At 41.6% G+C, this 15,760-nt stretch overlaps 1 protein-coding gene across 1 annotated transcript in view; it reads left to right on the top strand.

The window, feature by feature from the left end:
• TTC7A (tetratricopeptide repeat domain 7A) overlaps positions 1-15,760 on the top strand; it is a gene marked incomplete at its 3' end in the record, with an annotated part of 76,030 nt that overhangs the window by 57,998 nt on the left and 2,272 nt on the right. Inside the window, exons 11-13 of the mRNA XM_010158509.1 lie at positions 1,231-1,348; positions 7,531-7,588; positions 11,901-11,973. Of these exons, the coding sequence (XP_010156811.1) occupies positions 1,231-1,348; positions 7,531-7,588; positions 11,901-11,973 (249 nt within the window). The remainder of the gene's footprint in view (positions 1-1,230; positions 1,349-7,530; positions 7,589-11,900; positions 11,974-15,760) is intronic.

Raw genomic sequence — 15,760 nt, 5'->3', positions numbered from 1 at the left:
AGACTGCTTCTTCGCTTGCACTTTTCAGCCTTTCTTCTTGCTTACATTAACAGTATTTGTTTGTTTGTTTGTTTTATATCACCTAATAAATACCAGGTCTTTTGTTTATGAAGCTCTTAGTTAATGTCGCCTGAATGTCTTCAAGTGACTTACCCAGCAGGCCTGTTGTCAGGAAAATAGATCAAGCAGATTCTGTCCTAGGTAGCATATTAGCAGATCATGGCAGAAGGGAAGTTTCTGGTCTGCTGGTACACTTTGATTTCAATTCATTACGGGTGACTCCTTTTACATGTTAAGGAACTGCGAGGTGCTGAAGTGTGACAAAGCTGAGCATTAAATTTCGGTTGCATCTGCTGCACTTGCATCTGAAACAGTTGGATTTCAAACAAAAAAATCTGTTTCCTCATAATGAAACATCCCCATCCCAGAAAGTCAGTTGTCATGTAATAAGTTTCCAAAAGGAGGATTTTTCAGATAGCGTAATGGTGTCTGGGTTTTTTTTTTGATCAGGGTTTACTGATTATGATTGACAGGATCTGCAGACCATCTTGTGCAAAAATGACATCTTCCTGTAGGCTCTTTCAAGCATTACTTACAGCTTTTGCCTGTACCTCTCCAACCTACACCTTTCCAGATATGCACAGTCTACAGATCTTAGTCTTTTCTGCTTATAATGAGTGAGTGATGTTAATGAGAGTTTAAGGTTAGAAATGAGGTCGCTATTCTGTAATAAAAATACTGGTTGGTTGGTTGGTTTGTTTAAAGTTATCACTACTGAAGTTTTATATTTTCAAAATCTGAGGTATCTTTATTAGACTTAGATCTGTGAGGGCAGCGGGAATGTTGGTGAGGAGCAGTCTGTACTGTAGCAGAAGAGACTAACTTACATACTTCACTATTCTGGAGGCTGATCCTGAGAGATTGTGGCTGCTTTCTCTTCCCATTACAATCTGTAATATAAGAACGGATTTTAAAGAATATTGTCTTTGCAGAAGAGGCAAGACGTGGCTAGTGCAGCATGAGCCACAACTTTTCTGAAAGCTGTGCATGTGCACCAAGGTTTGATAATCTGTCCTTCTGCATCCTCCTTTCTATGAGTGTGTAGTGTGGTCGCTGAAAGCCCTTGTATGAACAGCTCTCGTATCACTTAACGGTAGGTTTATTGGTATAATCTTATTGGCAGCTAAGATAGAGGAAAAGTCTCTAAGTCTCAACCTACCTCTTTTGCAGCTGGAGGAAGGAGAATACTTTGCTAAGACGGTGATAGACCTGGGTGAGGATGCTGGAGAGTCCCTAGCAAAGGGTTACTTGGCCCTGGGCCTGACATACAGTCTTCAAGCTACTGATGGTGAGTTACCCTGTTTGTGAAGCATGTAGCTGACAGTGCTTGGTGTGCTTTACTTGAATGTTTGTAATACATTTTTCACTTATTTGTACAACAAGTGAAACTTTCCATCTATTTTCATATTTCTGTCACCCACTCATACATCACATAAAGAAACACAATCCAAGAGCTGGAGTCAGAAATGTCTTGACTTCAGTTCCTGGTGTGATACAGATTCCCCACAGAGATTCAACCTCCCTGTGATGTCGTTTCTTTCTCCGCTTAGAAGTAAACAAGATAAAAATACCTACTTCACCAGTAGGTGTGGATGCTGACTAGATACAGACCACTGAATGTAAAAAGTATTTCAATGCTCCTTGCTTGGGTTTTGAATGACTGGACAACGGGCTCCTGCAGATTTGGTGTTTTGGTAGCCAGCAGAGCTTGAAGTCCCAGTGTTTGGGAGAGTTCCAGCTCAGACTTTCATCAGGCTCACAGGTGGGAACAGTCTTTGTTTGTTTCTTCTGTGTCTTTCAACATAGGTAGAAGAACTTCCAACATAGTTTCTTTGAATAATGGCTGAGCTAGTGTGTTTCCTAATCAATTTGACAGTCCTGCCCACATGCAAGTAATGGCTTTTCTGTCAGATGGGAACCAGCTTCTTCCAGCAAAAGAAAAGCTTGAAACAAAGCTGAAATGACTGTACGGTATGATGGAAGTATCCCACCCTTGCAAGTTACACCAGAATTCTGCGAGGCATGTGTATGAGGAAGTGGCTTGTGCTCCTCAGTAATGCGAGTTGGTGTTATTTTTTCAGCCAGCCATATCTGATTAGCTGTTCTGAGAACTGCTTTCCAATACAGAGGCTAACAGGCACTCTCTTCAGTTCTCCATTCCTCTGCCTTGGAATAGTTCCCCCTAGAAAGTTTGTGTCAAGAAACAAATGTCCTTCCTAGCCTGAACTTTCTTATGTCTCTCTATATATCTAAGTTCATTAAACACTGACTTCTGCCTAGCAGCCTTGCTTCTTCAGGCATTTTGACTAGATTTTGTTTAAACTGTCCCTAAAGCTATACAAGATCCCAGAGTCTGTTTTCAGAGATTGGTTTTCTATATTAGCCTATTGCGATCTATTTGTTATCCTAAGTATGGAAAGAAGGTGGTTTCTAAAGATTGGAGTTGTAGAGGCACGTGCAGTACGCTGGCTCTAAAAATACTTTGGTGCTGCAAAATGGAAGTTAATTGTTTCTTCTGGAAGAGGAGTCTTCTCTGAGTTTTCAAGAGACTAGTTCAGATGTTGCACTAAGTGTCCTTTTTAATGTAAAAGAAAGTCTTCACAACTGCCTTGTTTGTTTTTCCAGATTAATATCTGATTTATATTGTGAAACAGTGGAATATCTGACTTCTCATATCTCTAGTCAGTAGGGCCAGTCATTCAGTTACTTGAGGGAAATCTGAAGAGCATATTTCCATCTTTCAGGTTAATTTTAATAAAATGGATTAAGTCCTTCAAAAGCATACCTATGATGATCATGTGTGGAACAGCATTTTACTGGAAAATGTCAAATTTGCACTAAGGAGACTTTTTTCATTCACATTGTTCAAAAATAGCTTATCACAGTGAGGAAGCAAGAGTAGAACCTGCTGAAAGGAAGACAGCAACTCCCCTATGTAATCCTGCCTCATACTGTCAATCTTGTTTATCGCTGCGTTTATACCAGTTCATAGTGACATACGCAGACACAGAGTCAAACATCTGTGTGTATATACATGATTTCCATAACTTTCCACTTGAGCTGACTTTCAGTGAGTCAGTACTTTCAATGACAGCTGAGTGTTTCAGAGACGTTTGACCAATTGCCTTACACAACTTATAGCATTATATCAAGATGCCTTCCATCCAAGGTTAGGCTTTCTTGTTTAATAATATCCTTTCAATAACTATTTCTCCTCCTGTGTGACAAAGGCACCGAGGAGTTGTATTAAAGCCTTTTCTTTGTGACATGCAAAAAGCACCTGCTAAAAAGGGGTCAGAAGAGAGAATCCTACGGAATGACAATTCAAAGAACTTGTGGGAGCTTTTGAGAAAGTCACTTTACAATTATTAGAGTTACTCCTGGATGAAATAAGACTTCCCAAAACAGGCTGGGTAGCAGTATGTGTAGCTTCCTTGTTCGTAATATCTGCTTACAAGTTTCTTGAAATAAGTCTTGTTGAAGTAGCTGAAACATGTGTCCTCAGAGGAAGTCACTGCCGCTTTTCCCTCACTCTTAGAAGTACAAATCTCTTGTTCACACAGAATGTCCATCTATTGCTAGTCTAAATTTTCTGCAGGTCTGTTCCCAGTGGGTCAGTCAACAGTATATCTTCCTCTTCCTCTTGTAGTTACAGTTTTGACATAAGCTGTATTGTCAGCTTTGCCTCCCTTAGGTCTGGTGAAGAATCTGTTGAAGACAGGAAGGTGAGATAAAGTTAACAAAGGCTAAAGAGGAAAGACGAGGTTGAGAGTGCATTGTGAAATACAGGTGCTGCTCTTACCAAATATCACCACTTCACACCTTGTGAAATACTTGTAGATTTAACAGACCCTTACTGTTTTAGTAATGAATGTGTTCTGTTTATTGATATAAGGCCATGGATCAGGGACTGAATTGGAAAATTTTTCTATTAATCCCTGTGTATTTGATGAATAATCAATATACTGACAACACTGCTTAACGTTGAAAAAAAAAAATGGAAAAATGTAGACATTGCTTATTAGTTGACAGACCCATCATTTTTGCTTCTGGAGATAACAGTCACCACATGCAATCTTTAATTATAATTCTAGATGCTAAAACTGTATACCTTCCCGTATTAGGTGTCTTAACACAAGGGAATGTGTTTTGAAACCCATCGGTATGCACAAAAGTGTGCATGTGCATTGGTGTTTCAGTTTGGATCAGAAATGTATTTTTGAATTCCACGTCTCCATCATCCCTACTTCTTATGTTGTGATTTACATAGTGGAACAGTTTTGCACAACACAAACTGAATTCTTTCCCATGAAACTAATGCGCTACATAAATAGACCTGATTGTGCTGCAGCTGGGAATGGGTGTTCAGTCCGTGGGGCAGGACTGGAACTAGCCCCCTGTCCCCGTGTTTGTCGTTGATGCTGATCCTCGGTATTAAACGTTTCGGTCTGTGTATTCACACGTACTGTGCTGCGCCTGCTTACTAACACAGAACTTGCCCTTCTGTGTTTTCAAATGTGACTTCAGAGCTTCGTATTTGGTACCAAAACACTGCTTCAGATCTTGTTGACTTTTGGTTGGGCTTAAGCTCTTTTAAAAACCCAGAATGCTTCAGAAAACTCTTGGGTTCCTCGGGTGGCATTTGTGAAAGCGCTGTGTCTTACAGGAGTAACTGCTGAAGTTTCAGACTTAAACTCCCCTGTGCTCTCTGCCTTACTGTGGTCAGACCACTTTGCGGGTTGTTTTCATCTAAGTGGTAAGCCAGACTGCATTTTAGTTGGTAGAACTGTGGCAGCCATATGCTCGCAGTGGGTCAAGTTGGGTAGAGGCTGAAGAATTTGTTAGTGCTCTCAGCCTAGGAGAATGGAGCACAACTTTTAGAAGCTTAGTCAGACCCACCTAATTCTGTCTCCTTAGTGCAAGCCTTTCTTTGCAGCAAGAGATTCAGTGATGCAAGAGGGTTGCAGTGATGATGATGACTTTGAACAATTCCAGGGGTCAGGCATCCACAGCTTCTCTGGGCAACCTGTTTTTGTGTCTTGCCACCCTCGTAGTGAAGAATTTCTTCCTTATATCTAATCTAAATCTACCCTCTTTTAGTTTAAAGCCATTACCCCTTATCCTGTCACTACAGAACTCTCTCCATCTTCCTTATAAACCCCCTTCAAGTACTGAAAGGCCACAATGAGGTCTCCCCAGAACCTTTTGTTCTCTGGGCTGAGCAACCCAACTCTCTCATCCTTCTTACAGAGGAGAGGTGCTCCATCACTAAGCATTTTCCTGGTCCTCTTCTGGACCAGCTCCAACAGGTCCATGTCTGTCTTGTACTGGGGTCCCCAGAGCGCAGAACAGTACTCCAGGTAGGTCCTTGCCCAGAGCAGAGGGAGAGAATCCCCTCCCTTGACCTTCTGGCCAAGCTTCTTTGGATGCATCCCTCACAAAATCACTCTTCATTGCTTTAACTTATCTACTTTAGCTGTAAAGGCTATGTAAATGGCATGGTTAACTAGCAGCATTGGTCTTTGGTGTTGTCAGACACAAATCTCAACATGTTTAGCAGAGTCAGACACAAATCTAGAGACAGACAACTAGATTTCCAACTTAGTTGCAGCTGAAGATGCAGTTCATACTGTGAGAGGGGGGACTCATGCTGTTCCCAGTAGTGCAGAGGGAAAGCGGACTAGCTGTAATCACTTCATTTCCATAACACACTTTATGCTCTATCTGGCTACAAGCTGAACATCAGTCAAGTCTTTTAACCAGGTAGAACCTAAAAGTTCTCATAGCTTTTCCATTTTATGTTTATTTGAGGGAGCAAATAGTAAAATTTATTTGTGCCGTCTCCTGAACTGCTCTGTAACTTACAAAAGGAATCTTGTAGTTTCCATGAAAAACAGAATCTGACATATTTTTCTGGACTAATGTTTATAGCTATGATCAAATCCTTTCCAGTGTCTCCTCAAGCATTTTTATGCTTACATCAATCTTGATTCTTTAATTTTTTTCATAATTTTCTTCCTCTGTTACCTTTTTCCAGTATTTGGCAGTGAACCTGAATACTCAATTTAAAACTACTGGGAGGGAAGTATTTCCAGCTACTTCTAATAAATGATGCATTTTGTGGGAAAGTCTGTGTCCTCAAATTTATTTGAACAATTATTTGTTCAGTTTTTACTGCTTAGAGTAGATTTCGTGGCATAAGCGATTTTTGATTCGGGAAATCCTGAAGATTGCTTTCCTGCCTAAATTAACCTGTTGTTTTGAAGAACTGTTAGATGTAAAAATAAAAAGGGTCTGATCACTAGAACTACTTTGGCAAAATAAATGCTTGTCCATGTTTCATGCACTAGCATGTTGCAGAATCCAGAGAAACTGATTACTTTTGTACATCTTGTAGAAGATCACAACTTTCCTCATACTACTTTTAAGAATACTTGAATTTTATGTGGTTTTGTTAGTAAGTATTCTATACTTAAGCAACTTTCTATTCTGGAGCTTACACTGAATTGATGTATGATGTCAAATACATTCCTAAGTGGATGTTTGGTGATGGATTAACTCCTCGTAACTTCTCTGTGCTGTTGATTGGCAGCTCTCAAGTTCAGGGTAGGCAGAGCAAGAAACAAACGCTGTGCAAAATCTGAAAACTAAGAGCCAGAACAAGACAGCCAGTGTACTTCTGAAAATTATCACTAGCTTTCCAGATATTTTGGATCTGAGAAAGCTGTGCTTTTCTAAGCTCTTCCTCTGTTCCCCTTGCTCTTGATGATGATGATATCTTATGATACCCTGGCATAACAAGAACTTTATTCTTCTTCTCAGTTTATGGCTTTGGCTAGGAATTAATTCGCACATTGAGAAGTGAGTCTAGTGGGCAGGTTCCTTTAGAGGCACCAAGGTGGGCATTAGTGGTTAATGCCACACCTGAAGCAGCCAAAAAGTCTGTTGTGGTCTGACGGGAGGTGATGTGTTGTCAAGGGTTTTGTCATAAGGCTGTAAATTTGGCTCCTGGTGTTCCCTGTTCAACCTGCAACACCCTCCTACGTGAAGATGGTGGTGGAGATAGTCTGTATCTGAGTCAGAATATGCTGCTAGTTACTGCTTTTAGCATATACACCAACCTGACAGAAGGCCTGTTATGCTCTTAGTATCTAGTTAGCATATGTCCCTTTCTCTTCCCAGACCCTTTGGTGGCATATGTAAATAAAAAATGCTTCAGCATTTCAGACAAGAGAGGTGGAAGAGTATTTAAAAAAAAAAAAAAGGAATAGAGAATTCAGGTTAGAATACTGGGTTTATGATGTTCTTTAAAAACAAAATGGCATGTTTTCCAGCCATGAACACACGCACCACCAGATTTCTACAGTTTTTATGATCCCAGTTTGAAATACTCTTGTGCATGTGTAACTTATTTATTTAATGTGAAATATTGAATTCAACTCTTAAATGGCATTGTATCTTATCCTACAGCGACTCTGAAGGGCACTCAGGATGAGTTAAACAAGAAAGCACTTCAGACTTTGGAGAGGTGAGTAGGAATTTTCCAGATATTTGCACTGTGTATTTCTTCAGATGAATTCAGAATAATTGTTGTTTTTCAATGTTCTTTTTTATTTCTGCATAAGGCTTCCTTACCTCAAAGTTTAAAAACAGTAAATTTCAGCAGTAGTCTGTCAAAATCATTCCTGTGATGGCTAAATACGGTGATTATTTGGTTGCATATCCAAGGTAAGAGTACCTGTCCTGCCAGTAAATATATATAACCTCAGCCCCAAATTAACTGCATTGAGATCTACAGTGCTGTGAGATGCAGCTTCCTTGTGTGATGCCAACAGGCACATGGGGAAAGCTACTTTTGTCCCCATTCCTGTATGAAGCAGGCTTGAAGTCCTGTTTTCTTCATGGTGGGAAGTACCTTCACCACCCAGGTGTAGGCTGCTGTGGGGTGATCTGGCATCTGTGCACTTACTGGGGAGGGGATGACTGCTGTCCTAGTGAGTGTCTATGCTCTACACGAGTGTGAGAAGGGGGCTACGGAGCTAGTGGTACAGAGCAGTCACCGCTCACCTGGTCTTCACAGCTGTGTTTTGTGGGTTAGTCTGATCCAGTGGCTCTGCCCTGGGAGCATCTGTGCATTAAACTCCTCTGCCACTACAGTTACCTCAAGTAAAACTGCTTGGGTTAAAAACCCTTTCTGTCCACTCTGTTGCAGTAGAGAGGCGAGTTGTGAGCTTCCTGCTCCTGTTACGACTAAGTTACACCACCCAAATTCCCTAGGTGGTGTTCGAGTAGTTAACATTGTATATTGAGATGCCTACAGACTTGGCATGGCAACTAAATGGAAGCTTATATGGTCCAATTCTTGGGCTGAAAAATCTAATTCTGCGTTTGGTGTGGTCATAAATACATTACAGAAGTGAAGAATCTGAGATCTGTAGTATCTCAAAGTACAGATGTAGCAGGTTGAAAGTGTTACTGGATCTTAGCTGTTTTTCTGATGCTGAGTAAAGAGGAGGCCAGCATGTTTGTTTTGCAGCAGTTGCAAGAGCATGTAGTATAAGCTGAAACCACAGGTTTACTTCTGGATTTTTACTATATGGAGACCAGAAAGATAGGATTTAAAAAAAAAAACCATTTATTTGGTTACTTTTTACATCAGGAGTATACTTCAAGTTGGGCTAGTTCCTGGACTCAATGCAATACTTTCACTACTGCCCAATTTTGATGTAATTGTGGTGCTGCAGTGCTTTCAAACTGCTTTTATTTTTATCCTTTGACCTTTTCCACTGGCTGCAGCTTGTTTTCATGGTATCTTAACTCTAGCTAGGAAGCAGACAAGCTTCTAGCCAAACATTAGGTTCTCAAACTTCAGCCAACAGGGATGTTGTGATAGTGAGCTGTTTACCAGTGTCTTGAATGCCTGAGTTGGGTTTCTTTTTTTTTTTTTGTCTTCCTTGTTTTTCTACCTGTTTGTTTAAAGTACATGTATGATCTCTCAGGCCTTGGTTTGGCCTGTAGCCATCTTTATAAGTGGCCTTTTCAGCTGCAAGATTGGATCAAATATTTTTCTAATACCTTTTGAGGAAACTGAACAGTAAAGTAGCCACCCTTTGTTTCTTTCCACAAATCCCATTAATCTTTTTCCCATACACCCCTGTGAACTTTGCCCTGTTATTTGCTGTTGAAGAGGCTACTGAAGGTTTCGCGGGAGCTGCTTGCTGAAGAGGTGTCATCTCAGGCCTTGGTTTGGCCTGTAGCCGTCTTTATTAAGTGGCCTTTTCAGCTGCAAGATTGGATCAAATATTTTTCTAATACCTTTTGAGGAAACTGAACAGTAAAGTAGCCACCCTTTGTTTCTTTCCACAAATCCCATTAATCTCTTTTTCCCATACACCCCTGTGAACTTTGCCCTGTTATTTGCTGTTGAAGAGGCTACTGAAGGTTTCGCGGGAGCTGCTTGCTGAAGAGGTGTCACACCCTGCTCCAGCAGCTTAGGGCAAAGCTGGGTTCTGTCTTGTGGAGTCTTGTTTGGCTTTGGTTTTGTCAGTGGTATGGTTTTGTTTGTGGGTTTGTTGTGGTTTGGGTGTTTTTTTTTTCCCCTGAAGTGGGGGCAGAAGTTAGTGACTTGCCTGTACTAATTGTACCTTGAGGTCTTTGGCATTGCTTCAGAATCCTTGAGTGCTCCCTTGACTTGCAGAGTTACAGGACACTTTCAGTACCTGTTAAATTGATCAGTTCTAGAGCCATTAGTTATGAAAGTCAACTCCAACAGCTTCTTGCTCACTGGCCAAAATGGCATTTGAAGTGGCTGCCATGAAAATGGTGCAAGGTTTGTTTCCTGAAGTAAATTTTTTTTTTTTTTTAATTGTTATCAAATGAATAGTTTTGAGCAGGTTTTTAACCACCAGTCTGCTTCTCCCTCATAAGGATGTTAATTGTGCTCACTTTGGGCAGGGCAATGCAGGTGCAGGCTTCCCTGGTGTCCTGGAAGACAGCCCAGAAAGAGGTCAGGAATGTCAGTTGACTATGAGGGACCTTCCTCTTCCCCATCTCTCCCATGTCAAATGACTTCCCTGTGTCCTGCAGAGCTGGGAGTGAGCTCAGAGTCAGCAAGGGAATAAGCCACTGGTCCCTGGGCTGGGCTGCCAGTGTGGTGTGAGCCAGTGCTCCATGTTGCTCCAGGGTTAGATGCCCAAATCACCATCTTCATGTTGCCTTGGTTCACAGCTTCTCCACAGGCAAGCAAGCTCAGGCTGCCGTTTCCTGCTAAGCATAGTCTGAGAGGGTCTGTTCTGAGCTGGTTGTCCATCCCTGTTCCCTGCCTGGCACAAGCCTGTGTGAAGGACCTCCACATCTGGTTCAGGAGACAGAGAGCCTTCACTAGCCAAGGGATCACTGCAGCGCACACTTGCCTGCTGCGGACTAGAAGGTAATATCTAAGAAGTCCAAGCTTGAGAAGTAAGGGCCTTGGTTTTGCTCTAGGCTCAGCTCCTGCCATCAGATCCTCATTCCTCCCGCAGTGTCTTCACTTTCCAAAATAGGAGTCCACTGTCAACAATTAAACTAGAAGCTGCAGGGTGGAGGATGTTTTGTGTGTTTGAGCATCAGCTCACATCATGGACTCCTGATCTTTATCCTCTACATGCTCACAGTCACAGTAATAGTAGAAAAAGTTTTTACATTTTCAGTGCTAACCCAACCCTCTCATTGTTTGAAAAGTGGCATTATAGGAACAAGTTGCACAACTATCTCCCTCACCTAAATTACTTAGAAATAATACTTTAACAGGTTGGTCATGAGTTAAGAGCCACTTTCTCTGTATCAGTTCTCCAAATTCTAAAATATTAAGTGGCATTTGATGAAGGAACATTTAAGTTGTTGTACTGGTTTCAGTCAGGACAGAGTTATTTTTTTTCACAGTAGCTGGTATGACGCTATGTTTTTGGATTTGCCCTTAGAAAAGTACTGATAAGGTGTTTTTTAGTTGATGCTGGGAAGTGCTTGCGCCGATTCAAGGTCTTTTCCTATTTCTGATACTGCAGCTGTGTTCCCAGCTTTCTCACTACGGGCAGTGGTGAGGGGACACAGAGTTCAGACAGCTGACCCACACTGACCAAAGGGGTATTTCATTCCATAGCACATCATGCTCGGTACATAATCAGGGAATGGGCTCGGGGGGCTATAGCTCGCTTGTTAGCTCACTTGTTTGTTAGCTTGCTAGCTTGCTTGTTCGTGTGTGGGTTGGTGGGATGGTTGGCTTTCCTGGTTGTGCTGTCACTCATGGGGCTTGCTCAGACTCTGCTGCGATCGATCTCGGGCTCTGACTCTCGCCACTCGGGACCTGACTGTGTGTCGGTCAGCGGGTGGTGAGCGATGGTATCATATGGTTTATTTTCTCTTATTTTATTTACTTATTATTAGTAATGTTGTTAATATTATTAGTATTACTGTAATGTTAATTCACATTCAATTATCAAATAGTTCTTATCTCAATTCACGAGCTTCCTTGTCTTTTCCTCTCAATCTCCTCCACCGGAGGAAGGGGGAGAGGTGTACAAGCAGCTGTGTGGTACTTAATTGCTAGCCAGAGTTAAACTACAACAGTTGTATAACATCCTGTCAGTTGTGTTTCTCATACTTGTTTCTGTGAGCCTGGCTAAGCCAGGCCAGCATTGATCTGCTTTTTGTCTAGTTTTGTTGTGCTCCACCATTACTCGATTAGTTTTCTGTAGAAGAGGGCTGGGTTTTGTTTTGTGCTTGTGTAACTCATGGCAAAGGAGTTCTGCAAAGTACAATCTAACAGTCACTTTTCTTCTTGTATTGTGTGGTCGTCCTTAAAGAGCACGTGACTTGGCCCCGGAAGATCACCAAATTATCCTCTACCTATCACTGCAGCTGGCTCTTGTCAGACAGGTATGTGCACAAATTAGCAACCACTGAGTCATAAGAGGGTGGGAGAAGGACAGTCCAATTGAACAAGACTCAAGCTTGCTAATAAACAGGGTCCCTTCCTTCCTAACAATCAGAATATGTTTGTGTAAGGTTTTGTGGGTTGTTTGTTTTTGGGGTGTTTTTTTTTTGTTTGTTTTTGGTTTTGTTTTTTTTTTTTTTAATAGTAACTCTAAAGCGCATGGAACGACCTTCCCTACGGCATGCATTCAGCTCTTAACTCCTCCACAGTGCTGTTCCTACTTGAACCAACTTTGTCCGTGTGGGGCGAGCGAGGTGTATTTATTCCTGTTCCCTGGGTATCGTGCTGTGTTCTGCTGCAGGGCGCTCCAAAGGCTCTCTTGTTACTGCCTGGTTCTGTATCACGCCAGGCCTCACGCTGTCAGTGCTGGGGCTTGGTTTATTCCATACTTGGGCACATTTGGCGTTACGCTTTGACGGGCGCTGGAGCTCTGCAGTGAGTGGGATTAGTTGGCATTTGAATGCTGCTGCAGGTGTTAACTCATAAAAATTAAGCTGATCAGAAAATACACTGCACTGCCTTTCAGAAAAAAAAAAAAAGGAAAAACAAAAACATTTGGACTCTACTTTGTTTTTCTGGCCCTTCTTTTTAAAATTGGGATGTGTTTTATTTCTCTGTCCATTCTGTGTAAAAGCCAAAGTCTTTGTTGGAGCAGTCCCGATATTTTTTTTTTTTTTTTTTTTTAAATGCTTCTCTAGCTAGATTTGAAATTTCATCATCATAGTTTCCTTCTTTGGCAGGCTTACTGCTTGCTGCAGTTTTTTCTCCTTAGTCTACACTAGAGAGTCTAACAGTTGGATCCTTCTGACTGTCTGGAGCTAATTAGGGTAGCTGTGTGTTCATTAGGTTAAACTAATTGTTCCAAGAGAGCACGCTTGATAATGTCACTTTTGTAACCTGTTCATAATGACAGTAGTGTGTTGTGATGAAGCCTGCAATAAGAAAGGATAATTAAAATAGCTTATTGAACTCTCATCTGCCTACTGGATGCTTTATGATGCAGTTTGCTCAGGGTCTTTCATTAAAAAATATCCAGCTACCGTTCTTTCTCTCACAGCTTTTGCCTCTGAGGGAGGTTGTCTGATCTGCTGCCTCTTCTGCTTCTTGCCATGAGTAAAAGCTTTACAGCTTTTCACCTGCTATCCTTAAAAATAAAATCAAGGTTTTTGTGGTCATTGGCTCTTTGTTGTTTTCACTGTGACTGGTTCACTGCATTTTAACTCATTACCCTTTCTTTTTCTGCAGTTGAAGCCTGTCTTCACAGTGTTGTTTTGTATGGCTCACTTCATCGTTTCCCTTCCCTCCTGTTCTTTCCATTCACTCTCGTCCCTATGTTTCCTTTCGTCTCTCACCTGTATTTTCATCCCTTATTCTACCAGTCTCCCCTGCTACCATGGATGTGTGAGCTGAGTTACGTAGTGTCAGCCTGACCCCTGCAATGCTGCTCCTGCTCATCTCCATCTAGTGACATATAAATCTTTAACGCGTGCTTGGAGAGAGAGGAGATACCTGAGACATCTTTATTTTTAGACTGCTGTAAAATATCCTACTCTTCTTTTGCCAGTTTACTTAATGATAAACACTTGGTAATGCATTTTTAATATCTTTAATTATTTAAAGCATCTAATATATTCTCTTTCTGATTAACTGAAAGATAAATGATACCTTTTTTTGATAGATTGCATTAACTATTGAACATCGGTTAGGGCTTCCATCAGACGATGCTACCATGCCTACAAATCAGGCCATTCCCACACAGTAGGCTATAATACAATACCTCAATGTTATTCTCAACAAACAGACCTTTTTGTTTCTGTAGTCAAGGTCAATAAATGAGGTAACCTTACCCAACACTGAAAAATCTAGGTATCAGCTTGCATAGATAAGTGTTTTCATGGAACAAAGCAAGAGAGGCAGCTGACAAGTAGAGTGCCAAGCGAAGTTGGACCAATTCATCTTCCTCGGAAGACTCTAAAGTATTTTGAATAGCTCTTGTCTCTGTCAGATTTTTAGGAAATGGAAAAGCTTAAGCTTCCCTCTGACATCAGGGAGGATGTGACAAGAGAAGGAATGGTTAGAAAAGGTTTTCGGAGTTGGCAGTTGAAAACCACCAGCAACCAAAATGAAAGATGATGATGTGTTTCATGCTTGTGTTCCTGTGTGTGGCTCTGCCTTAAAGACCACCTCAAAGACCTCCTGGAGGGTCTAGGTCAGCCCCACAGCATTTTAGGGTGCATTTCTCAGCAAAATACAAAGTAGAATACCCTCTTCTTCAAGGAGGATCTCAACCTGGTTTCCACCCCAGAGTTAAGTGCCAGGAGACCGAGGTCAGTATTTGCTGTGGTGGTCATCTCCACCTGCATCGCCTGGCTGGCCGCCGGCTGAGCCGCTTGGCAAAAGAGACTTGTAACTCCCAGATCCCGGCGGCTGGTTCGGCTGCTTCTCCTGTTTCTGTGGTAACAGCATTTGGATCAGCAAAAACAAGGTAGAATGAACATTTTAAAGCTCACTGATTTTTAATGCCTTGCCTTGTTTTTTAGTAGGCCAGTTTCTATGGAAATGACTCCAGAGAGTCAGCACTCTTGTTAATTTTAAGTGCTGGTTCCCTTCTTGCTTTGGATGGTTGTGTTGGTTTTGACTTTGAATGCCATGTAAACCAGCATCAGATACGTAAAAACAACATATGGGGGTTCGTATCGTTTTAATACTTGATTTGATTTGACCTTGCATGAAAATAGGAAGGGAAAGAGAGCCAGGGGCCAGCAGCTGAGAATTAGAGGTCTCGCTTACCAGTTTCATCTGTGGGCTGCCAACAGACCTAAAGTTTCAAGTGGCACTGTCCAAAAAACACCTACCTCCTTCCAGAGTGTCTGGATGTAAAAATAAGATAAACATCGGTTAAGACACCAGAGAAAATATTTTGGCTGTTTTCTCCACAGTTTTTATTCTGGTTTCAAGAAGGCGAGACTGCTGTCTTGTCTTGGCCCCGGGAGGGGAGCTCTGGTTTAGTAGGTATCGAGAGGTGCTTCTCTCAGCAGCTGCTGGTTGTGGGTAGTTGCGGTCTGTGTTTCTCCCAGACCAGCTAGTGCCTCCGCTGCCTTCCTGTCTAGGTCCTGGCCTAGATTTTCCTGGTGATCAAAGCCAGCTTGTAGTAAGAAATAAGGAATACCTTAACTCACAGGTATGTCCACACCTGCTTTCCTGAAGTTCTGGTAGACTATAGCAAGTCTGTTTGCAATGGAAGATCTTGCCAGTCAATAAAGCTTTGTCCTTTCTGTAATCCCTGTGCTATAAAAAGAGATAGTGAGGATAGTTTTAATGGTTAACTGTAACTCACAACTGATGTGAAAGTGTAAGGCCTAGAAACTCCTCTTTTGAGATCCTGTTTTATTTACCATTCTAAATATGCAAGTGCATTCTACTGGTGGGAATTATTTTTAACACTCGTGCTGTTTTCCTACAACCCACAGTTGTAACATCCCAGCATTGTTTTTTAAGGAAGCATATAGCATTATTGAAATAAATCCTATGATATAAGAGGCAACCTAAATAATCCATATTGTGGCATTATTTTGGTAGTGCTGCAGGGTGCTATTTCTGGCTTGCTGCAGTATCTTTGCTTCCTAATCAGTGTGATCTGAATATACCTGTGTGCCATGCAGAACACGTGTTGTGCATTTATTAACAGAAAGATGAATCAGGGACGGGTGGCATCTTCTAATCACAGGC

This window comes from Eurypyga helias, unplaced genomic scaffold, assembly GCF_000690775.1.
Source record: "Eurypyga helias isolate BGI_N326 unplaced genomic scaffold, ASM69077v1 scaffold27469, whole genome shotgun sequence".
Lineage (NCBI taxonomy): Eukaryota > Metazoa > Chordata > Aves > Eurypygiformes > Eurypygidae > Eurypyga > Eurypyga helias.
Note: the sequence above shows the minus strand (reverse complement) of the source record. Positions and strands in the feature narration are given on the sequence as shown.